This window comes from Rattus norvegicus, chromosome 1 (assembly GCF_036323735.1).
Source record: "Rattus norvegicus strain BN/NHsdMcwi chromosome 1, GRCr8, whole genome shotgun sequence".
NCBI lineage: Eukaryota > Metazoa > Chordata > Mammalia > Rodentia > Muridae > Rattus > Rattus norvegicus.
In genome coordinates this window covers 72,441,618-72,468,251 of record NC_086019.1, presented here as the reverse complement: position 1 = coordinate 72,468,251, position 26,634 = coordinate 72,441,618, and the positions used below count along the sequence as shown (strand labels likewise).

Sequence of the window (26,634 nt, the reverse complement as noted above, 5' to 3'; positions counted from 1 at the left end):
CTGCTATGAAAACATTGGAACATTTGCCCTTGTTATATGTTGTAGCAGCATTTGGGTACATGCCCAGGAGTAGTATATCTGGGTCCTCAAGTAATACTATCTCCAATTTTCTGAGGAACCTCCAGACTGACTTCCAGAGGGGTTGGGAGAATTTTAATGACAGCTTCTATTTTCTTAGGGATTATGGGGCTCTTTAAATTCTTTAAATATTTTAACTGGTCGTGATTTAGCTTTGGTACCTGTATCTGTCTGTAAAATCATCCATGACAGCCATTGCAGTACATTGAGCTCCATAGAGACAGCACTGGGGCAAGTGAGAGACAGACAGGCACTAGCTCTCTGCCTTGAGGACCAAAATCAACTAAACATGGGCAAAGGAGATCCTAAGAAGCAGACAGGCAAAATGTCCTCATATGCATTCTTTGTGCAAACCTGCTGGGAGGAGTACAAAAAGAAGGACCCAAATGCTTCTATCAACTTCTCAGAATTCTTCAAGAAGTGCACAGAGAGGTGGAAGACCATGACTGCTAAAGAAAGGGGGAAAATTGAAGATATGACAAAGCTCGTTATGAAAGAGAAATGAAAACCGACATCCCCCTCAAAGGGGAAACCAAAAAGAAGTTCAAGGACCCCAAAGCACCCAAGAGGCCTCCTTCAGCATTCCTCTTGTTCTCTTCTGAGTACTCACCAAAAATCAAAGGCTAGCATCCTGGCTTATCCAGTGGTGATGTTATAATGAAACTAGCGGAGATGTGGAACAACACTGCTGCGGATGACAAGCAGCCCTGTGAGAAGAAGGCCGCCAAGCTGAAGGAGAAGTACGAGAAGGATATTGCTGCCTACAGAGCTAAAGGAGAACCTGATGCAGGGAATAAGAGGGTGGTCAAGGCTGAAAAGATGTGTTTGCTTCTGTTTTGTTTTAGAGCTCTTATGTGTGCTGTTAAGTTGCTACTGTAGGATCTCTCCAAATCTTTACGAAGGCACTTAGTGTTGTGCAATTTTTTCTTAGCACTGCTTTCGTCGTATCCCATAAGTTTGGGTATGCTGTGTCACCATTTCCATTAAATTCCTAGAAGTCTTTAATTTCTTTCTTTATATCTTTCCTGTCCAAGATATCGTTGAGGAGAGTGTTGTTCATTTTCCATGAATATGTGAGTTTTCTGTTGTGTCTCTTTCTATTGAAGATGAGTCTTAATTCTTGTTGATTTCATACGATACGTGCAATTATTTCATACTTCTTATATATGTTGAGTTTGTTTTGTGGCTGATCATATGATCAATTTTGGAGAAGGTACCATGAGGTGCAGAGAAGTAGGTATATTCTTTTGTTTTAAGATGACTTGTTCTGTGAATATCTGTTAAGACTATTTGGTTCATAACTTCTCTTAGCTTCACTGTGTCTCTGTTCAGTTTCTGTTTCCATGATCTGTGCATTGATGAGAATGGCATGTTAAAGTCTCACACTATTATTGTTTGAGGTCCAATGTGTGTTTTGAATATTAGCAATGTTTCTTTTACAAACATGGGTACTCTTGAATTTGGGGAATAGATGTTCAGAATTGTGAGGTGAACTTGGTGGGTTTTTTCCCTTGTTATACATGAAGTTTCCTTCCTTATATCTTTTATATTTTTGCTTTATTAGTTAGATAAGACTACATAATTTTCCTACTTCCTTTTAGTTTCTTGAGTAGCTCCCAAATGCACTCCACATTCTTTCTCTGTCTCCTTCTGTCTCTTTGTCTTTCTCTCTATCTCAGTCACTTGCTCTCTGACTCTCTCTTTCTAATTCATGATTAGTTAACTGTTGCTAATTTTTGATGACATATATTATGAAAACACATGTATCATAAAAAATTAAAATTTTCAGAATAAAATACAGCTAGGTCTCTAGTCCTGTAATCTAGTCTAGTCTAGTAATCTTCTTGCAACAAAACCAAAAGAAGAGGGCACACAAACATAATTTTTCTCTAAATAAAAAAATACCAGGAAGCAACAATCACTATTCCTTAATATCTCTCAACACGAATAGACTCCATTCCCCCAATAAAAAGACACAGAGTAACAAACTGGATACAGAAAGAGGACCCAGGCTGGAAATCAACTTTCCAAGCAAATGGTCCAAAGAACCAAGCTGGAGTATCCATTCTAGTATGGAATAAAATCAACTTTCAACCAAAAGTCATCAAAAAAGTGAAGGAAGAACACTTCATATTCATCAAAAGAAAATCCAGCACAATGAACTCTCAGCCCTAAATATGTATTCTCCAAATTAACAACATCAGAAATGAAAGCAGATACATATCAACAGAATCTGAGGAAATTCAAAAAATCATAAAATCCTACTAGAAAAGCTTGAAAAACTGGAGAAAATGAAGTATCTTGTAGACAAATACAATGTACCAAAGTTAGTTCGGGAACAGTAAAGTCATCTAAGCAACCCCATAACTCTTAAAGAAATACAAGCAGTTTTTAAAAGTCTCACCACCAAAAAGAGCCAAGAACCAGAGGGGTTTAGTGCAGAATTCTATCAGACCTTCATAGATGACCTCATGCCAATACTGTCCAATAATTCCAAAAAATAGAAACAGCTGGAGAACCAGAAAATTCCTTCTATGAAGCCCCAAGTACTCTTATAACTAAGGCACACAAGGGCCCAACAAAGAAAGAGAACCGCAGACCTATTGCCTTATGAATATTGATGCATACATACTCAATAAAATTTTTGCAAAAGGAATCAAAAAACACATCAAAATAATAATCCATCATGATCAAGTAGGCTTCATCCCAGGTATGCAGGGATGGTTCAATATATGGAAATCCATCAACCTAATGCACTATATGAACAAACTCAAAGATAAAAACCACATGATCATTTCATTAGATTCAGAGAAAGTATTTGACAAAATCCAACACCCCTTCATGATAAAAGTCCTGGAAAGAAGAGGAATTCAAAGCACATACCTGAACATAGTAAAAGCAGCTATATACAGCAATTCAGTAGCTATCATCAAACTAAACAGAGAGAAATTTGAAGCAATCACACTAAAATCAGGGAATAAACCAGGCTGCCCAATCACTCTCTAATTATTCAATATAGTTCTTGAAGACATAGAAAAAGCAATGAGACAACCAAGGTGGTCAAAAAGATACATATTGGAAAGGAAGAAATCAAAATATCACTATTTGCATATGATATGAAAGCATACTTAAGTGACCCCAAAGATCCACTGGAAAACTACTTAAGTCTGATAAACAACTTAGGCAAAGTGGCTGGGTATAATATTAACTCAAACAGATCATTAGCCTTCCTCTACTCAATGGATAAACAGGCTGAGAAAGATATTAGGGAAATGACACCTCTCAAAATAATCTCAAATGATATATAATACCTTGGTGTGACTTTAATCAAGCAAGTGAAAGATCTGTATGACAAGAACTTCAACTCTTTGAAGAAAGAAATTGAAGAATATGTCAGACTATGGAAAGAATGCCCATTCTCATGGATTGGCAGGATTATTATAGTTAAAATGGCCATTTTGAAAAAAGCAATCTACAGATTTAGTGCAATCCCTATCAAAATTCCTACTCAATCCTTCATAGAGTTAGAACGACCAATTTGCAAATTCATTTGGAATAACAAAAAACACAGTATATTTAAAACTATCCTCAACAATAGAAGAACTCCTGGGAGAATCACCATCCCTGACCTCAACCAGGATTACAGAGCAATAGTTATAAAAACTGTATGGTATTGGTGCAGGAACTGGGAGATAGATTAGTGGAATAGAATTGAAGACCCAGCAATGATCCCAGACAACTCTGGTCACTTGATCTTTGACAAAGAAGCTAAAACCATCCAATGGGAAAAAGATAGCATTTGCAACAAAGTGTCCTGGTTGAACTGGAGGTCAGCATATAGAGTAATGCAAATTATTATCATGCTGTACAAAGCTCAACTCCACGTGGTCAAGGATGTCCACAACAAACCAAATATGCTCAAACTAATAGAAGAAAATGTGGGGAACATTCTCGAACACATGGGCACTGAGGAAAATTTCCTGAACAGAAAGCCAATGACTTATGCTCTAAGATCAAGAGTCTAATTCAGCAGTATCAAGACCAATGTTTTATTTCAACAGTAATGTGATAAATGCAGAGAGTTTGGATGGCCAGAAATGCACAAACCAGTGCAGGAGAAACAACGAACAGCTTTTGAACTCATGGAGTATGGCCCACCAATTAGGAAAACCATTGTGGTTATGTCTCTATGTCATTAGCCATCACAGGACAAAGTAATAATTAACCCTTGATCTTACTGAAGTAACTTCAATTTAGATAATATTACAAAGAAGCTCTGATAGCCAGAGCCCAGGAGTAAATCATTTTAGAAAATTTTCCTGTTATTAGTGTGCTTTTCCATTTATTATTAATAGAGTTCTCACTAGATATTAGCCCACCCCTTTTGAGCAGATACCTGCAGATCTCTCAAGGTAAACTGTTTTGTAGTGATGCTATATAGACTTGTAGATGACTTCTTCTTACATAATGAGGATCCGAAAAATTCCTAAAAATATAACAGTTATTTCAATTTAAGCTCTTTTATAGTGGGATTGCTATTAGGTCTGATGTGATAGTCAAAACTGCAATGAGAACTCTGCTAGTTTCCCATGAGTCACCGTTTAACTGCTTGTCTACAGTAACCAGACATTCTACAGCTCAGAGCAGATTCCAAGACGTGGGAAAATTGTTAACCAAAGTCATTAAAAGGGAACAAATGGTTTATTATAGGCGTTAGGACAGAAGATTAAATACTGAATGGGTATATCTTTCAGCCCCTCAGTAGGCTGTATCTCTAGCACTCACAGAAATAATACATGATCTTTTCCAGTTATTGCAGCTAGAGCAGATTAATGATTCAATCACAATTCCAGGAAAGAACTTAGAGATGTAGAATTTCAGTACTGACCATCAACCTCAGAACGCATTTGGAGAAATAAGAAATACTTTGATTACTTTAGCTAGTGACTCTTTAAGGTCAGGGAACAAAAAAATTGACAGCACTGCCTGAGGTGACTCTAACTGAGGCAGACTGGTGATGATTGATTTCTTATACTCATTATTTCCCACAGCTTCCTAATATAATTTAAGAAGAATTTCTGATTAGTATATATGTATTTAGTAAACTGAAAGTGAATGTGATTGAACTTTATAGAGAAGTATAGTTCTGTGATTCTTTTAAGATTCCTATAAGGTTCACTGTTTGGGTGCACATAAGCTACCAACCCCTGTTGTTGACTTAGGGAAAAGCTGGTAGAAGCTGAGAAGTTCGTCAACCCTGTCTCAGTGAGCAGTCTCAATTAAACTGGACTCCAGAGACCTCTCAGACACTGGATCACCAACAAGGCAGATTACACTAGCAGAGATCAGGCCGTTAACACTTATACAGCAGAGCACTCCATTTATGGGTTTAGTTAGAGAAGATACACCTAACCCTCAAGAGACTGGAGGCCCCAGGAAGTTTAGAGGTCTGGTGGTGTCAGTGTGGTACAGACATCCTTTTGGAGACTGGGGAGTTCAGGGAGGAGGTATGGGATGTAGAACAGCCAGAGGAGGTGGACTGGGAGGGGAATAAAATCAGAAGTGTAAAAATAAATAAACAAAAGATTTAAAAAGCTTAAAATTATAAGAATACATTTAAATGGAACTAATAGTTTTAAAACCTATATGAAAAATACTCTATAACACATAAAGACTATAATTTCTGACCACAGGGAAAAAGGTTATTTATAGATAAGTATTATAATAATTTCTATGGATTGAGAAAAGATCTTTACCAAACGTACATTCCATAGAGGACTAATATCCGATATATACAAAATACTCAAGATATTACACTCCAGAGAATCAAACAACCCTATTGAAACTGCGGTACAGAGCTAAAGAAAAAATTCTCATCTGAGTAATATATAATGGCAGAGAAGTACCTAACAAATGTTCAACATCCTTAGTCATCAGGAAAATGCAAATCAAAACAACACTGAGATTCCACCTCACAACAGTCACAATGGCTAAGACCAAAAACTCAGGTGACAATAGATCCTGGTGAAGATGTGGAAAAAGAGGAACACTCTTCCATTGTTTGTGGGATTAAAAGCTGGTACAATAAATCTGAAAACCAGTCTGGAGGTTCCTCAGAAAATAGACATAGTACTACATGAGGACCCACCTATTCCACTCCTGGACGTATACCCAAAGATGCCCCAACATATAACAAGCATACATATTCCACTATGTTCATAGCAGCCTTATATATATAATAGCCCAAAGCTGAACAGAGCCTAGATGTACTTCAACAGCAGATGGATACAGAAAATGTGGCACATTTCAACAATGGAATTCTGCTCAACTATTCCAAACAATGATTTCATGGAATTCACAGGCAAATGAATGGAACTAGAAAATATCAATGTGAGGTGAGGTAACCCTATCACCAGAAAAACACACATTAGATGGACTCACTGATAAGTGGATATGAGCCCAAAAGCTCAAAAAACCCAAAGTACAATCCACAGACCACATGAAGCTCAAAAAGGATGAAAAAAATTCAGATGCTTCAATCCTTCTTAGAAGGAGGAACAACAATGTTCGTAGGAGGATAGAAGGAAAACGAAGACAAAGTTTGGAACAGAGACTGAAGGATAGCCATCCAGAGACTTCCCCATTTGGGGATTGAGCCCATGCACATACAGCCACCAAACCCAAATATTATTGCTTATATCAAGAAGTGCATGCTGACAAGAATCTGACATAGTTGTTTCCTGAGAGGCTCTGCCAGGGCATGACAAATACAGAGGCAGTTGCTCTCAGTCAACCACTGAACTAAAAATAGGGTCCCTGTGAAAAGTACCCTTATTCTTGGTTGAGAGATTTTGAATCCCGGGAAACCCTAATAGGGATGGCAGGCACATTCCTAGCCTCTATTCAAGACATCACTAGCTACAGCTCTCCACAAACCCCTGTAGAGAGGTTTGAGAGACACCAGTCACATAGAGCAATGCCCCAAGCCTCTCTTCCAAAGGTGACGACAGGTTACCTAGGCTCAAGACAGATCAGTCATAGAGGACAACACCCTAAACCCCTCCTCCACAGGTGAAGACATGACCATAGGTCAAGTTGGCTCAAGACAGTTCAGTCAAAGAAAGAGGACCACAGCTCTGAATATGTAGATGAGTTCTTCCTAAGCTCTCAGGCCAAACCAATAGGTAGTACCTGCTGTCAGATACTGACCCATCAAAAAACAAAAAAAAACAAAAACAAAAAACAAAAAAAACAAAAGTAAAAAACAAAACAAACAAACAAAAAAGCATTTAGGAATCCTGTTCAAAATTAAAAGGGTACAAGGATTATTCCATCTTCTGAGAGATTCTTTCATAAGAGCTGTAATACCCCTGCTTGGGGAAGAGATCTGCTCTCCTGAAATCATCACTGCCAGAAGCTCCCCTCCACCCCTCCCCAGCTCTGCCCATTGTGAGCAACCAAAATGAAGCTTCATGGCAGAAACAGAACCAGCAGTGGAGGAAGCAAAAGCTGGTCCCTCTACCTGCCTGAGTTCTCTCCTTCTTGCTGGAACTCACGCACCTAGCTGAACCACCCCAGCACCAGAGCCCCACAGGTCCTCAGTGGAATAATTACAGAAATGATTGAAGGAGCTGAAGGGGTTTTCAACCCCATAAGAAGAACAATATCAGCCAACCAGAACTCCCAGAGACTAAACAACTATCCAAAGAGTACACATGGACAGACCCATGGATCCAGCTGCATATGGAGTCAAGGATGGCCTTGATGGACACCAATGGCAGGAGAAGCCCCTGGTCCTACCAAGACTGGATACTCCAGTGTAGGGGAATGTCAGTGCAGGCAGGCAGGAATGTGTAGGTGAGTAGGGGAACACCCTAATAGAAGAAGCAGGAAAAGGGATGGAATCGGGAGTTTATAGATGGGAAACTGGGAAAGAGGATAATATTTGAAATGTAAATAAAATATTTCCAATAAAAATAATATCAGAAAAAATAGATTTCTTCTTTTTTTAGTATATGTGCTGCCGAAGTGAGCACAGATTTCTTCCTTTTTTAAACCTCAGATTGGTGTTTGCAAGAAAGAGAAACTTGCTGAAAAACTTTTCTTGTTTGTCTTGTTTGTATCTTGTTAATCAATAACAAGTTCTTTCTTTACCTTACCTGTATTATGTAATATTACCTACTGTCAAGGTATTGGGAACATAGTGTTTTTTCATGAGGGACGTAGGGCAGCCCCGGGACACAGCTCCTGAGGTGGGGAAGCATGGTCTGTGGCAGAGGACACAGGTGCAGCTGGCTCGGAGTCCCTGGGCCTACAAGGAGGTTGGAACCCTCAGGTTCTCATACTCTCACTGAATGCCTTAGAATTACTGAGAACAGAGTGGGAGTCCACAAGCTGGATCTAGCCCAGGGCCAAGGGGTAAAAGAGGGATAGCACTCTGGTTGGTCCTATGGGGGAGAGGTTTTGGCTTCAAGGCAGCACTGTGGAGGGCTGTAGGCTGGGTGGAAGGGAAGACTGGCAGTGCAGGAGGACTTCTAAGCGAGATTAGCCAGTGGCTTTGTAGACCAAGGCCTTCTGTGTGCCTCCCCAGGTTGGATCACAATGAAAAGAAAGAGTCCATTGTTTTAAGTCATTTATTGTCATGGCTGAAAGCAGATGAGTAAAACCATACCCCTCTTTTCAAGGTTGGCCTGCAGGGAGGAGTTTCAGGGAAGGAAAGTTCATTGGCTAAGTCTCCAAGTCTTTGACTATGTCACATAATGGAAATGTGTTCTGAGTCCCTGTGACCTGTAATCACTTCCTTTAATCTGTGGAGGGTGTTGGGCTTAAGTGACTGATGGCCAAAATTCTATGGAGGGCTGTGGCTAGTGACTTGCCTGGTTTACTGGGAATCAGGCTAAATGGCTACCATCTTTTTTAGGGTCACTGGGCTTTCAAACCTCTGATCAACTGGGAACCAGGCTGCCTTTCATGTATATACATATATAAAGTTCATGTGAGAATTTGTTGGAACTTTGTTCCATCCATCAAATCTATATGTATGTATATGCAATGCTTCCCTGAATATGTTGGAGCTTGTTCTTCCACCAATAGTGTTATATATGTCTGTACATTATGTGTAAAATTCCTGGGGCCTGTTTTTTGGAACTTTATTCCACCTACCCACCAGTACATGTGAATATGTGTATATCTGAATATTTATTTACATGCATATATGTACATATGTGAAATACATGGAGCCTGCTGGCTGACATTGCTCCAGCCATTTAACATGTGGATATGTATGTGTTTGTCTGTGTCTGTCTATATGTACACATTTGTATGTTTCAAGTGGCTGGACCTTGCCTTTGCTTCAAGTAGTCTGTGTGGGTTTGCATGCATGCACTTGCTTGTGCATGTGAGTGTACGTGTGTGTGTGTGTGTGTGTGTGAATATTTGATTTCCCTGTTTTTTATCTTCTCTAACTGCTCATTGCCAGAATCAACCTCAATTGATTTCTGAAGCAACCTCCATTAGCTGCTGTCAGTGCTGACAACTAATGGTTGCCTGCTTCAGTTTACTCTCTGATATCAGAACTGATCTTTGTCACAAAACCCTATAAATTCCACAGATGGAGATTATTTCAACAAGTAGTGCTGTCCTTGAAAATTTCACAACTGTGTCTTTTATGATACACTTAAAATTGAGGGTTCTTATTTAAAATGACTTAACATAAACCCAGTCATCTCTACCTATGTCCCATATTTTCCTGTAAGTTCCTGTAATTATGAACATTGAAGAGCAGATTGCCAGTGTTAAGTCTTTGTAATATTCTATATTTTTAAAATTTTATGGAATTTGTATTTGTGTGTGTGTTTGTGTGTGTGTGTGTGTGTGTCTCATTATGTGCATAAATAAGTTCAGGCAAATTTGGAGACAATAAGAAACCATCTGATCCTTTTTAACATTTGTTACATGTGGTTGTTAATGGTAGTTGGTGGGATTGAGTATTCATAAGTTCCTATACAAGAGCAGGGCTTTATTTATATTGTTGTGACTTCAACCCCTTTCCTGATATTCTATCAACCTGTTGAAAAAATAATTCTTTCTCTTCTCTGTTCCTAGAAGAACTCTAATTCTGAAAATGTTTAAAATTCTATTATCTCTTTCTCTAAAAGAGTAGGATTGATGTAGAAAATGTTGGAAGATTATAGGAGATAAGGTAGTCCTCAGTAGACATGATCTTGCTACGCAATATCATCAAAGGGAACAGTGACAGTCATTCTAAAAATAGATATGGCAATGTAATCGAATATTTGGTGATTATGAACCAACAATGCCTGTGTCAGTCAGACTTTATAAAATGTGAGTATGAGAAGATGACTTCTCCCTGATCATTTGAAGAGAATTTCTGTCTGGTCTAAACAGTATTGTGTAGCATTTTGGAGCAAAAATGCATCCCAACATTCCTGCACTAGAAGCCAAGGTGGAAAAGATCTCAACAGCCACCATAACCTTGCCTTTGGTGCCATGGTAAACAGGTAGGAAAGTGACCCAGACACTGCAGAACACCAGCATGCTGAATGTCATGGACTTGGCTTCATTGAAGGTGACAGGCAGGTTTCTGGAAAGGAAAGCCAGGGTGAAGCTCACAAAGGCCAGGCAGGCCAGATATCCCAGGACACAGTAAAAAGCAGTGACTGAACCCTTGTTGCAAGCAATGATGATGTGACCATGCTCAGACTGTGCATCAATATCAACAGAAGGAGGAGAAGCTCCTAGCCAGATGGCACATACAATAATTTGAATGAGAGTACAAATGGGAATGATGTAGTTAGATGCCCTTGAAACAAGAAAGTACTTCATCATTCTATGAGGGGCTGTGACTCTGAAAGCCAGAATGACAGTGGTTGTTTTGGCCAACACAGTGGAAATAGCCACAGTGAACACAACTCCAAATGTGATTTGCTGAAGGATGCAGGTAGCTGAGTTTGGATGGCCAATGAAGAACAAGGGGCAGAGGAAACAAAAGATGAGTGCGATGAGCAAGATGTAGGTGAGAGTGCAGTTATTGGCCTTAACTATGGGAGTTCTGTGATGTTTCACAAAGACTCCAAGAACCACAACTGTGAGTGCAGCGAGGCATAAGGCCATTAAGGAAAGAGCCATCCCCAAGGGTTCATCATAAGAGAGAAAGATACGAGCTTTGTGAATGCAGTGATTCTGCTCTTGGTTAGCATATTGGTCCTCTGGACACTGGACACACAATTCCACATCTGATGGAGAAATGAAGCTATTAGTGCAGCTTCAACAATTCTACTGTCAGGATATTTCATTTAAGTACATAGAAGTGTTTCAATATGTGAATCTGGTTGCTGACAATAAATTGAAGATCAGTTAAGGGCAATAACATAATTGATTTCAGTAACAAATGTTTATTGTTATTATCGAGAAAGTAAGCTAGAAATTTTTTTGTCTATTTTGCTATATTGTTGTGATCATTTATCATGGGTGTGTATATTTTTAAATGTACTTATATGTAAAAATAAGAAATGTTGTCATGAACCTGAGTAATTGGAATTTTGAGGTTCAACTATGAGGTTGAGAATAAAAACTGACATTTACATGATATCAATTTTTGTACCAGCAAAAATAAATAAATCATATCTACTTTTGTCTCATTTTGACTGTAGTAATACAATATTTATGAGACTTTATCATAAAAGGTTGTAACCCTATCACTGAATGTAAGATGCTCTCTAAGACCCACCTGGGTATGTTTAGAAAATCTGATTGCAATTTGACTGAATGATTATATAATTGCAATAAGGGATAATATTTTTTTCAAGATTTGAAGTCTTTTATATGGAATAATGCTTTAGTTGTCAGCCAGTATTTAATTTGTTTCAGGGTATAGGAATTTTGCTTGGCTGTGAAGAGAATGTGTTAATCTTAGAGAGTATTTTTGTTTTGTTCCCAGCACCAATGTCAGGAGTATTCAAGAATCCTTCTTGAATTACTTATGCGTATGTTATGTGTAGTACTGCATGAATATCAGAAAAGAAATGGTTGGTTACCTCTTATTATATGGGTTTGGGGAATAAACTAACATCTTGATAATTAGTGGGAAAGGATTTAATTGCTAAACCATCTTACTGTTCATAAAATACTTTAAGGACTTCTATTCAATTATATAAGTTGACACACTAAAAAGGGGGAAAATGCATGGCTGTCAATTGAATTTAGTAAATCCTGACTAAATAGTTATTTGACTAATATGGGCTATGCATGTTCCAATACCATATGAAAAATTGTGGCTAAATCCTTTCAGGACTAAATCATTTTAATGTATTCTATTGTGGAAAATATTAACTAGGTGCTATTTATACTAATATGGAATAGAGAACTCCTAATATTTATACATAGTGTGTAAACAGTGATTCTCACTTTTCTACATTCGAATAACATTGAACATTTTTTAAAAGTTTCTACTATAATAAAGACATAAGTTTCTGTCAATTTTTTTAAAATAAATGGATTTGTTTCTTCAAAAATGTCTTTATTATACAAATCTCATATCTTATTCTTAACAGTTTCAAAGAAATTTACAAATTATTGTTTACGTTTTCATTAGTCTTACAAAGGAGTTTGATTTAATTCCCACTACTCACATGCCTTATTCTGTATTCCATGTCCTTCTGTACTTGATAGTTTTTCATACACTTATGTAAGTGTACATACATCAGGACAATATAATATAAATGTTTTAAAGATTCTTGAAATACATATATTTTTAGAGAGAATTATTCACAAGAAATGATCTTCTCTAGAACACACTAACACTAAATTTTTCTTATTAAAACTGTTTATTTGAGAATATCTCATCTACTATAAATTTTTGATGTTTCAAAGATATATGGCAAGTTCTACTTTTGTCTTAAAAAATATTTTCAGTTATTGTATTCATATAATGACTAACTTGGGAAAGTGATACATATTTTTACCATTCTATTTTAGAACACTTCAGCATTTCCTACATTGGTGCAGGTTAATAATCCATTTGAAGATCTTATCCCTGCAGGAAATACTCACTTGTCTCATTAGAAATTTCATTTTCTGGGCAGGGACTGCAGTCAAAACAACAGGCTGGCATTCCATTCTTCCAGACTTTCCTAAATCCAGGACCACAATCGGCACTGCACACAGAGGTTGGCATCTAAAGGAAAAAGAGATATAACCTGCTAACAAGTGTTTTAATTACCCCTTCTGTAATTGTGTTAAATAGGCATGTGATATTAATGAGTTTGTTTTAAACAAACCAACAAAGTTACCAGATTTTACATAGTACAGTATATGACAGTCATCAATATATGGAAAAAGTTGTGGGAAAGTTGAATTGTTTCTCATCAACATGAAATTCAGGAAGAAGAGGTAGTAGTGTCTTGTATGCAACCAGTGCAAATACTGCAGGCTGGTTATTCTATTTAATTCTCGTCTCCTTAACACAAAGTACATTATAAAAACACAAATAATCCTAATAGAGATATTATCTCCATCAGAATAGTCTCTCATCATATATGTGAATCATATTTTAAATTGGTAATTGATGTAGGAGTTCCCAGCTTAGTGAGAGCAATGTTCCTTGTAGGCAGTGGTACATTACACATCATGAAGAACAAGCCAGTAAGCAGAGTTCCTTGAGTGACTTTGTTTAAGTTGCATTATTCAGACCTTGTCTTCCCTTGATTGTAACTCATGAGCCAAATCTAACTTTTCTTCCTCACTTTCTTTATAGTTAGTGTTCAATTACATCACCTTAGTATTCAATTATGTGTAAAGGCGTACAAATCCAGGGAAATACGATCTCAAATATCAGATAACCAAAATAATGTCAACAACATTAGGAAAACAATCTTAGGAAACTAAGTGGAAACAGACAAAAACACCTGCATATGATCACCACTATTGCATTTTGGTGAGGAGATGCTGAGTTTCTGTATAGTGACCTGGAAGGTGGAGTGTTTCCTGAAGAGAAAACTCTTTATAAAGTGGTAAATATGGTGAAAATTTACATGGCTTAAAGTTAATTATTTCTTAAATTAAGAAAATGTTGTTATTACAATGACTCTGGTGATGGGTGTCTATATGCGGCATTTTAATTTTGCTGATTCTGCATGATGAATTTGCATCCTTTGTTTCATGTGCCATTTGATGTTGTGATCACAGAAATATACTCACAGGATCCTGTGATGGTTTCCAGGAATATGATTAAGCACAACTCTCCTTTTAATATTTTTTTTGTTGAAACAGGGTCTAAATATGTCATATTGATAGATTTCAACTTCTTATATAGATAAGGACAGAGTACTTTCCTTCTTTTTATACATTTAATTTTAATTATTTTATTTCATACCTAGATTTTAAGACTATTTTGAGACTGAGTTGAAAAAACACATTTTCTCATCTGGATTCTGCTAATTAAATTTAAGGCAGAATATCCATTTCTTCTCTGATTTCTGTAGATTCAATAGAAAAGGCAGACTAGCCATGAGTGGAAAGAGATTATCCTGACACTTAATTCAAAGAATATAGATTGAATACATGTACCACTAGAAAAACTTAACCACGTTTCTAGTTTTAATGGAAATTCTTTGATCCTCCTCTCCATACAGTATAATGTCATTAGTAAGTTTACTATAGAAAACTACTATGACAACATTTGTTCTCTTAGTTTGTCATGTTTTCGTTCTCCTTTTTAAAATTCTGAATGAACCCTATATTTTATTAAAAGTCTTTTCTGCATGCTTTTGGATAGTAATAGAGTTCTATCCTTGTATTTAGGTTTGTGATGCTTCACACTTAACTGATATGCATATGTTGAACAATGGAATAAAGTCATTTTTTTGCAGCTGTAGGTTTTTGTATTATGAATGCTACTTATGTTTCCAAAAAACCTGCTTGTACTACAGTGTCTTCAAGTAGCTTCTTGGAATCTGTCCTCAGTTGGATTTCATTTGTAAATTAAGACAACAAGAGCCAATAGCTGGGAAGGACCGAAAGAGTCTAGTTTTAGCCTTCCTAGGGCTTGGAACCAAGAGGAGGAAGAGAGAGGTCTACATGCTGGATACTTGGAGTGCCAACAGAGGAAAGACAGACTCCCATGTGGAAAAAAATACAAGGAGAGTGCCCCAGACTCTGTGCCAAGAAAACATGCCCCAGAATTATAACTAATTGGAGTTACACGCAGCTTAAAGGAACATAGAATTAATAAGCAATAAGTAGGAATTAACAGCAAGGAGTTTGGGCAGTGACCCAGCATTTGTGCTCTTTAATTCATAAGAAGATATAAAGTCTATAAGTGTGTTTCATTGGCTAACATAAATCATTGAGGCAGGTAGCAAACCAGATGCAGGATTAATTAATACATATTACAACACACAAGACCTGATCCTTCAGTTGTGATGTTGAAGTCTGCTGAAGATCTTAATCAAGATTCTTGAATGTCCACAAAAGATAAAAGCAGGAAGATGATAGTCTTAAAACCCATACCCAATGTGACACACCTAATCCAAAAAGACCACTATTCCAAAGAGTGTCAATACATGGGTGAAGCATATACAAACCCTCACATTCTGTGAGTGCATAAATAACAGAAATTGGACTTTTAACCACAATTTTTTTAAAAAAAATATTTGTGCGGTGCTATCATGGAGAAGCAAAATGAGACACCTGGAAATTTAATATGATCTTGGTACATGATTTGAAATTTCGAATGAATCAATAAAAATTATGTTAAAAATAAATTAGACTCATTACTTATGATTTTTGAGTACAGGTGACCACAAACATTCAAATATCACTAAAATATTCTGTATATTATATTTTAATTGTTATTTCAATATTGAATATTTTTCTAAAGTGTATTTCTGTCACTCGAGTGGTGTTTATACATTATTTTGATCGCTTGTGTTCATCTTAGTATTAAATATGATAGAGTTTTTATAATGACTTTCATAGTGCTCATTGTTGAGTTATGATTTTTGTAATTGTGTTCGTCCTGAAAGTTTTTTTGTCTCCTTTTATTATAAGGAGTAAATTCACTGCATATAGTAACTGAGTTGGCAGTTATGTCTCTAAATGTCTTAAATATATATTTTTAAGTTCTCCTCCTTTAAAACTATCCACGGTATGCTACATCGAACAAAACCTAAGAAGCTAAGTAACAAGAATGGCACAACGTGGGACACATATATCTCCCTGAGAAGGGGAAATAGTGTAGACATAGTATGTGAGTGGGTTTAGGGACTGAATGGGAGTGTGATGGGATGAGAAAAGAAGGGGAGGGCAAATAAACAGGTTGTTTGGAGAGAGCACTAAAATGGGGGTGGCAACTCTGAGTCATGCTAGAATATTAGAGCAATAGAAACTCCCAGAAATTTATGAGGATAACTATGGCTAACTCTCCTATAAAAATGGGATATGGAGTCTGTAATGGCCATCTCCAAAAACCAAGAAGATTTTCAGTGTTGGGATTGAGACTATATCCTAACCACAGATCCATTAAACTATACTTTACCCTGCCTAAAGACGTGCAGTAATAAAGACAGCAGAGGATGAGGAGATAACTAACCAATGACTGGCACAGCTTGAAAATGTTGCCAAGAGAGAAAGCTCACCCCTGATGCTGGTAAAAAAAAATTCTGAAATATTTACAGGCAAGAATCTAGCATAATTGTCATATGAGAGCATTCAACCAGCCATTGATGAAACCAATTCAGAAATCAACGCCCCCAAAATAGGCAAAGTGTGGGGAATCTTGGATAAGAGGACAAAGAACTGTAAGAGCAAGAGGGATCAAGGATACAAGAAATCCTACATATCAACTGACCTGGAACCCAAAGTCACAAGAGTCTGAACCACATACCACAAAAATTCACAGGACTAAACTACATACTCTAAACATGTGTAAACTTGTGAAGCTTGGTCATTATATGGGGACACCTAAAAGCAGTAGCAGGTCCTGTGTCTGATTTTGTTTTCTGCCCTTGTGATTTTTTTCTTTTACATTTTGTCTTTTATAGGATTTTTTAATTTACATTTTTAATGTTATCCCCTTTCCCAGTTTCCCCTCCAGAAACCTGCTATTCCATCCATTCTTTTCCTGCTTCTGTGGGAGTGCTCCTTTACTGACACTACCCTCTCTCAACTTCTAGCCCTGACATTACCCTACACTGGTGCCTTGACCCTTGACTGTACCAAGGGTCTCTTCTCCCACCAAAGCCCAACAAGTCCATCCTCTTCTATTCATGCAGATGGAGCCATAGGTCCATCGGTGTGTATTCTTGGGATGGTAGCTTAGTCCCTGGTAACTCTGGGATGTTTGTTTGGTTGTTATTATTGTTCTTCTTATAGGGTTCCAAACCCTTTCAGCTACTTCATTCCTTTCTTTGACTAGTTCACTGGGGACCTCATTCTCAGTTCAATGGTTGCCTGTGAGCTTCCACCTTATATTCACCTTATATTTCAGGCTGTGGTACAGCCTCTCAGGAGACATTTGTATCAGGCTCCTGTCAGCATGCACTTCTTGGCATCCGCAATATTGTCTGTGTTTGGTGTTTGTATATGTGATGGATTCCCCCAGGTGGGGCAGTTTCTGGATGTCCTTTGGTATGCACTCATTGATAAGCAAATATAAGCCCAAAAGTTCAAGCTAGCAATACCCAAGATACAATTTAAAAACCAAATGAACTCAAGGAGAAGGAAGACCAAAGTGTTGATGCTTCAAACCTTCTGAGAAGGGGAAACAAAAATATCCAGAGGAAACAATATGAAGACAAAGGGTTGAACCCTTGTGAATCTTACCACCTTCTCTGCTGCCTCCCCTGGTCCCATTAGGAGAACCTGAAACTGTGCCTAGTTGTTGTGCAATATGATATGCCATACTAAATTGATGTATGATCGTGGGCTCCCCTTTTCTGAAGAAGGAAGGAATATTGGATGGGAAAGAGGGGAAGAATAGGAGAAGGACTAGGAGTAGGAGTAGAGTAGGCAGTGTAAATTGGTGTCCAGATATAAAGATAATATATCAATGAATTCATTAACTACTTTCATTTAAAAATGAGTTTTGCTGGTGGAACCTGCTGTCATGCATGGAAGGACTTCCTTTGGAGTTCTCTCTTGCAGCTTTCATATCCTCCCTTTGTTACAAAAAAAAAGTTAAATATGCCAAAAATATTTCATTTTTAACATTGATCATTTGCTATTTAAATGCTGATACTAGACAGGTATCCAACTCCATATTGGTTTGAAAATGTAGGTCTACAATATAATGAATTTACTATTGATACCTATAGTGTTTCCTTCCTTGTATTGTTTCCTTAGGTTTTACATTTGATCTTTTAATCATGCTCCCTTAGTCACTGTGATTTTCATTTTTTCCTTGTTTTATTCTGTGTCATCTTTTGAGGTTTTAATTCTTATGTCTTCTCCTCATGTATTTCATGCTATGTTGAACGTGGAGTATTCATTTTGTGTGTCCTTTCACTAAGGTATTTATTTGTTTTATTTTCTTTTTCCATTTCTTATTTTAGTTTGAAATTTGCTCATTATTTTATAACTCTCTGGATGTTCTTTGTCATATACTCATAGAGTGTTTAATAAAGTTTTTATTTTCATTGTATTCTCTAAGAGTTAGGTACTTCAGTCTTTGATTTTTTTTTTTTTTTTTTTTTTTTTTTTTTTTGGAGCTGGGGACCAAACCCAAACCCAGGGCCTTGCGCTTGCTAGGCAAGTGCTCTACCACTGAGCTAAATCCCCAACCCCATTCTTTGATTTTTTTAAACATTCTTATAATCATTTTTGATTATTTGTTTAGTATAACCTTGATTATATTCTAAATTAGGTCTGTGACTCTAAGGTTTGAATCATATTTCTCTGATGTTTTTCTGTTTTTATTTACTAGTTTCCACAATGAAATTATGATATATATGAATAAAACACTAGTTGGATTTAAAAAAAAAATCTATAGTTTTTCATTGAATGCGTTAGTAAGAGTCAAGTAGGGTCTGGTGGAAAACACAAGAGATTTGAATGCTCTCTTTTTTATGTATATCTAGCTCTGTAACTATACTTTATCCTTCTATGTTCTTTTTCCTAAGAATGATATTCTTAATTGCACTGGGAAAAACATCAACAATAAATTCCATACAATACAAGCAAACACTTCATTTCAAGCATGAAGACTTTTAACCAACTTTGAGGCATTTTCAATAATACACATTAAAATCAACACAACAGAATTCATCCCTATACTATATTTAGTATGTATATGACAAATTTAAGTTTAAAATTCCTCAAAAGCAAACTTTATTATTACCAATTCCTCCCCATATTGAGAAGGAAACTATGCATGTCCTTGTTTGTTTGAATGATTTATGCCAGAATTAATGAGGCTGAAAATTTTACTTTAGTCACCTTTATCTTTCACAAGGTATGAATAAGGGCTATCAACATACCTTAGCTCTCTAAAACAACTGTTAGTAGCGTAGAGTATCCAAACTTGATTTCTAACCCCCTCTGAGTAGTACTGAGCTCTTGCAAATGCTCTGAGATTCGAATACTCTTCAGTCATCCATATATACCAAACATGCAGGTGTAGCACAGATATACATTCATTAAAACAACACCCATATTCATATTTTAAATAAACCAGGAAAAATAAGATACAGTTCATAAAATAAAATTGTCATAACATGTTTATGTACGGTTAGCTAGAGGTATTGGGAATTTAGGAATAGTTAGTAAACAGACTTTAAAATTACATAATAAAAATTGGTGACTTGATTATGTCGAATTTACAATAAGCCAGAGATTTAAACATATTTTGAAGAGTTTCATTATACGACTAGAAGTCACTCTGTAGTAGTAAAAGTAGCACTAATAGAATAGTGCTCACTTTACTGGAAATAATGTCAAATTGTTTTGTAAAACTATTTTATGTTAATGGTAAAGACAGGAAGCATGTTCTGATATGATGCAACTACATGATATGCATGTTAGAAACTCTCAGTGAATTATTAAAAACTCATCTGAAAAAATAAAAAGGAACATAGTTTAGGAGGGTAGAAATTGGTCTCTTGCATGACAATCATTACATTTTACCAGACTCAAGGAAGGTAGGATGCACATTCTTAACAGTGTAATTTAAATCAGTACAGTTAGATATAACCTACCTGTATACGTCCTGTGGACCACTCTATCAGATTTTCAGATAAATGAAGCTGTTGACCTTTTGGAAAATATGGACTAAATATTCCTATTTTCACTTTAAATCCAAGTCCCTGTGGAAAATTCCAATTGTAGAAAATGTCGTACTCTTCCTTCAGTTTGTTTCTTTGATTCATATTCACAGTGTCTCCAACAGGATTTGTGAATTGAGTCTTGCTCAGAAAGGAATAAACCTGAAAGACAGGCACCATACTGTAAAATATACTATATTCCTTAATGTATAAAATGCATTCTTGTTTCATCTTAAAGGCAACTTTATTCAGAGTATGCAGGTGAAAAACCTCAGTGAAAACTAAGGGATAAACAAATGTATAATGTTCCTGTAATTTCAATTCTCTAAAAGGAATTTAGCAAAGAAGCACAAACTTCATCCAGACACCAAACATGTATTTGTAGTATAAAACATGCGAACATATGAAAAATAGACAGCCTGGATTTCTTATAGAGTTATATACAAGGAAGAAGCTCACACTTATTACACAAACATACACACATATGCACAAACACACATATGAAAATACAGATAGCCACAGAGCCAGAATTTGCGTCAAGAAAGTCAAACCAACACAGAAACACAAAACGTAATTATACAGGTACACACATAAAAATGCATGCAAAAACATGCACAAAAATATACATAGGTAGACAAAAACAAATACTAACACCTTCACTGAATGACGTTGGCACACAGACAAGTTGATGCTCTCATAAAAAGATATACAGGCTAGGCAAAAGAGAAATGATTAAATGAAAGAAGTATACAGAAAACACACAGGAAAATGTGTTTTTGCCCTGATAAATATATGTAAGAATAAACACTTAGAAAAATCAACCATACAGAAAGTAAGTGAAACATAGCCAAATTTTATGTTCACTGACCCTGACAAAAAATATAGGTAGATATACAAAAGGTACACACACACACACACACACACACACACAAACACACACACGTGAATCTTCTATTACAATGTTTCTCTATCTACTTCTATCTCCATCTCTCTCTATCTCTACATCACCTATATGTTTACATAAACATAGATATAGATATGAACACAGATATACAGAAACAAAGAATATACAGTATAATACATCTACACACATAAACACACATAAATGTAGTAAACTGAATTCTAGCACTGTTTCCTATGTACTCTCAGAGTATCAATAAAAGAACATACACAAAACCACACAAACCAAACAGTCAAATGTAGACACATGCATTGATAAATATAAACAGGAATATAAATATAGACAAAGTCAACCATATAGAAAGTAATTGAAACACAGACAAATGTATGTTAACTGTCATAGACTGACATAGAGGAAGATAAAGAAATACATATATGAGTCACCTAATGCTAACTCTCTCTGGATCAGGTTTATGTGTATAAACACAAATATACAGAATCAGAAAAATACAAATATACCGTGAGCAATATGCACCCACGTACAGGAGCACACAGGCATGTAGTAAACTGAATTTAAGCAGTGTTTTCCCTGTAAATAGTCTCAGAGCACCAAGTGATGTCCCTAAACTACAATGGGAACAACAAAAGTTGCAATCTCTAGCTAAAAAATCCCCTATAGTGATTAGAATATATTTGAAAATTAATGAATAAGGTTCAACATTGAGTGGATTCATAAGGAAGGATTGAATATGTTTTCAGTATTAAAATATGTGATTAAATTCAGGTGATCTGAAACAAAATTACAGTTATACATTCACAAATTATAACTTCTACTACATTCCCATTACAATAGAGTTTCAGACTAATAATAGAATTAAATGAACAGTAGGAAAAGGGTTCATAAATCATTCTATTTTATAACATATATTCTAGTACATTTGGTTTAGGCATCTAAGAGAGTCTTAAAGACATTGGTAACATGAAACATCATATAATGGAAGAAGTATTACCATCTTGCAATTATAATTTTGTTCTTCATAATTGGGAAGGAGAACATTATCAACATTTTGAAGAGTCATCTCATGGAGTGCATGGGCAAAAGCATACACAGCATTGTATATTTCATAACTCCCTTCAATAATGGCCATGTCAAAAGTATGTGTCATTAGCCATTCCAATGAGTGATTAAAGGAGCAGTTCTTCAGTGACTTACAGTTATATTCTAAGATTTTACAATTAACATACATCCATTCCAGCTTTACCAAATATTCATCTGAGTATTTGAAAGGGTTCAATGTCTGAACAAAATATTTAAAACCAGAAATCTCACTGTGGCGGTGTCCAAAACCAAAAGTTCCATATCCATTATCAAATGTGAAGTCTTTCTTAAAAGGAGTGACATCCCACTGTGAGGTGGTGACCCATAGTCTCTGTATACCTAGAGAGTCCCACATTCTAAAGCTCACAGCTAACGTATTCCCTGTATCACCATAAATGATAACAACATTTGCGGATGATGTCATAACTTGGCTGTAATACACTTCAGCTCTTGACATGTATAAATTCATATTGACTGGAATAATGTTGACAAAGGCAAAGCAGACTGTATTTTTTTCCATCTCTCTTCTCAAATAAGAGAGAAAATGTATGCCTTGATCATTGTCTGAGATGGCCAACCCTATCCAGTTCCAACTGAAATGAATTATGAAGGAGACGAGAGCAAGGGCTAGAGATGTATCATCAGAGGCCATCTGATATAGATGAGGAAAATTTTCATGATCACACAGAGCAGGATGAAAGTGTCCATAAGTAAGCTGACGGAACTAGAAGACAGGAAAGTATCATGAGGTAGAATGAAATCCTGAAAAAGTATAAACACATTTTTGTAGAGTTCTAGAAATCTGAGCTATCTATCACTTCCCTCATCTCAATTTCATATGAGGACATGCAGAAGCCCCTACAGAGCCTCTGAAAAGTACCCTTGAAGTACACAGATTGGCTCAGGCCAAATAAGGCACCAAGAAATATCTGATTTCATGAATTTCCACCATGCCCCTAATACGGACACATGTACACATTCACACAAACACAGGCACACATGCACGCATGCAAGCACACATGCATGCATGCATGAAAACACACACTTACCTGCTGAAATATGAAATTGTTTAGGATTATATGAAGTGTCACAGTTGTTACCAAACTAAGTCCGGTAAGTACCACTCCACACTTGATGTCTTTTGTACAGATAAAATTAGGGAGAATTTCATGATTTTTTAAAGAAAAATTAAATAATCTTTTGTGGTGGGATTCCAAATAACAACTATATTCTGAGAATGTAAATGCTAAAGACATATTTGGCAAAAGATCAGGGTTGTTGTTGATTTCATTCATGGAAAAAGCCAAGGTGAGAGGATACTTTTGGTTTTCAGTAGGTGTTCTGCAAAAGGTTACAGTGTTTATAAGGACAGGAATTTACAGATTTCATTTGCAGTCAACAGAAGGACAATCCTGTACTGGATTTTATTGCTCTTACCCTGAAAAATTGAAGTGACCAGTGTAGTGTGTTTGACATAACTATAGAAGCTGGAAGCTCATAAAGCCTTGAAATGTTTATGGGAGGTGATCTTCCATAAGTGAGATGTACAACTCTCATGTTCTCACAGAGACATTTTTTGCTTCTCTTGTTTTAGAATATTTGCTAATAAGATAAATAAGTCACACTTCACTTTGACCAACTGGAAAAAATGGTCACATATTCTTCTGAAATTAGTGAGAAATATGAAAAATACATGGTATATCTGAGCTATTGAGTATATGGTCTTTTTTATGAAATTTCCTATATTGGCAAAGGCAGTAACAGAATGACAATTGAGTTTACAGCAGTCTGTTGAGGCCATACTTGGCTCACGTAGCTAAAATTCATTTTCTTTAGGAGGAAATACATTTATTATATCCCCACATAATCATCCTTATCTAAAATGCTCGTTTTTTTAAAATGCAGTTGCAATGGAGTTATACTGTTTTGTTTATGTTTTTAAAAAGCATAATAATTTGTGTCAGAATTATTTAAAACATCTGACTAATCAACATTACATATATTCCTTCTTTAGTACTTTTCACTAACAGCTAAATATATGTATTCCAGTTAGAAACTGTACATCTGTGGTGTTTTTATATATTAAAAACAAGCCCTTTAAAATGTTGATTATAAATACATAGAAAAATATCTTTAAAAATTTTAGTAACATACTACAGAAGTTTGAGACTAGTACTTGTAAAAATCAAACACTAACTCCTACATATTAAACACTAAGAAACACACAGTAATTGAGTCATCACAGTGACTTTGTGGTCTGAAGTACTTTGTCTGAAAAAAACTATCAGAAGTCCACAAAATCAAAATGGAAATAGTGCCCACACTGCTAAAATATGCAACTATACTTTGTAAAATTACTAAAAAAAGACATAGGTGCTAAATATTAAAAATTTCTGATTTAATAACAGAGAGGTAGGATTAATAATGAGGTAAAAATAATAAAGCAAATATGAGCTAAAACGCAACTTCTATATCCTTATTTTATAGCATTGCCAACTATAGTATGTCAAATTGTCACCTAGGTAAGTGATAAGGGAAGTAACTAGTCACTACTACTAGTAATATATCACTTTTCAAAGAATGAAAACATGTTCTTTATAATCAGTACATTTCCTCTTTTGTATAGAGAGAACTAGACTTTGTAAGACATAAAACCCAGTGAAGTTATACAGATCAAAACATGAAGGTCTCAGAAAACAGGTTTCTTACATCAATTCTTGATGCAGCTTTAGTTCATAAATGGGGACCAAATGGAGAAAATTTAAGAAAGTAACTAAAAGCTATATGAAAGCTCTTCACAGGAATGGGTGTTTTCAACATTATGGCCTCTAGCATATGCACTAGAAATTATACTCTGAAAAGAGGACTCTATGGCCATTTTTCTAAACGAATGTAGGATAAACTTATAAAAAATTGATAGTGTTTCTTTTTAAAGAAACCATTGACATCTGTGCTATGGAAACTGTTTAGAGGAGGATACATAGGGTAAATAATCGTTGGAGTTTTTTTATTGCCCAGTTTCCATCCCTGTATGTGGGAAGGCTGATGGAAAAAAATATATCCCAGGTTAATTTAAAGTGGTAATAGAGCATTACATTTCTAAAAGAATTTGTAGTTCTTTCTTGTTTGCAAGTTGATAACATAGTACAAAATATTTTTGGCATTGCTTTTCTCCTGACCCTCAGCAGTCTAAGGAAATATTAATGATGTCATTTATATGGAAAATACAAAAGTACTTACTGTATATTCGAAATATGACTGAAATACTCTTTTTCCATAGGCTGTTGCACTGCTAGAATAAAGAACATACAACCTGTTCCCAGGTTTCTATCCTGATATTCATTCTTCTTCATACTCCAAAAGCACCTGGGATAAATAAAACTAGGCACAAAAAGTGGAATGTTCAGGAGAAAGAAGAGTAAAATGAAGGTGAGCATATTTTTTCCTGCTCTGAGCCTGGACATTATTGGTAGTTAATTGCTGCACAGATCAGCAAACAGGTAGCAATTATCCCCATCTTCTACACTGGCCAAGAAGATGCTATACCTGTATTCAGGTTTCCTTTTCTACAGGTGTTTCCTCATCCCTGAAGAATTTTGACAATCTCTCGTGAGGAGCTTCATTTGATATCCACAGTGCATGTGATACACTTCTTTGATATATATATATAGATGACGATGGTGTAACTTGAGGGCTGACATCACATGTTTGTGGAAATTAAGGTCCCTGGAAAGAATCCACTTTAAGGGAATTTGGTCCCACTTCTACCAAAAAAATTCTGTTTATGTGAACACTTTAAATAATTTTAATGGATTTGGTTAATTAATCTACTGTTTGACAGGTATTAAGTGTTAAGAAAGAACTCACAAATTCTGATGTCATGGTTATAAACTGGCCATTGCGTCACATATCCTCAGGGAAGGATAAGCATGTTTAAAGCATTCAATATCCACTGAGAATTAAGTATGGGCAATCCTACAGCAGTGATAGGTACAGAATATCTAAACAAATCTGTGCTATGTAAGCACATTTATGTCTTCAGAATAAAAAATGACAAACAAATCCAAAAGTGTCTTGAATCCTGCTGTACCTAAAAATATACAAAGTCCATCATAGAACCACAATTTAATTATATATTAAATGTTGCTTTTTTAAAAATGTTTTCTTGAATATTTGATGTATTTCTTTTTCAAATATTATCCCCTTCCCCCCTGCTGCCATGCTTCCTCTCCCTGCTTCCTCTCCCTGCTTCTATGGGGATGCTACCACTCCTACCCACCC

At 36.0% G+C, this 26,634-nt stretch overlaps 1 protein-coding gene and 1 pseudogene across 1 annotated transcript; one reads left to right on the top strand and one right to left on the bottom strand.

The window, feature by feature from the left end:
• Window positions 1-367: 367 nt before the first annotated feature.
• On the top strand, window positions 368-1,195 carry LOC134484214 (high mobility group protein B1-like; annotated as a pseudogene).
• A 7,500-nt stretch (window positions 1,196-8,695) lies between these two features.
• LOC134482878 (vomeronasal type-2 receptor 116-like) lies at window positions 8,696-25,942 on the bottom strand. Its single transcript, XM_063277163.1, has 6 exons — window positions 25,594-25,942; window positions 23,403-23,694; window positions 22,265-23,077; window positions 20,289-20,516; window positions 13,150-13,273; window positions 8,696-11,333 (listed from the first exon to the last, which is right to left on the bottom strand). Exons 1-6 carry the CDS (start codon window positions 25,815-25,817, stop codon window positions 10,414-10,416), a joined length of 2,601 nt encoding a protein of 866 aa, XP_063133233.1. The 5' UTR covers window positions 25,818-25,942; the 3' UTR covers window positions 8,696-10,413.
• Between the last annotated feature and the right edge of the window lie 692 nt (window positions 25,943-26,634).

Excerpts from the sequence above, each read along its gene's own strand:
- LOC134482878 (XM_063277163.1), bottom strand. The coding sequence starts at position 25,817 with ATGTCCAGGCTCAGAGCAGGAAAAAATATGCTCACCTTCATTTTACTC. Across the intron at positions 23,695-25,593 it reads AGTCATATTTCGAATATACA|AACACCTACTGAAAACCAAA; the intron begins GTAAGTACTTTT and ends AACCTTTTGCAG. Across the intron at positions 23,078-23,402 it reads ACAATTTCATATTTCAGCAG|TTCCGTCAGCTTACTTATGG; the intron begins GTAAGTGTGTGT and ends CCTGTCTTCTAG.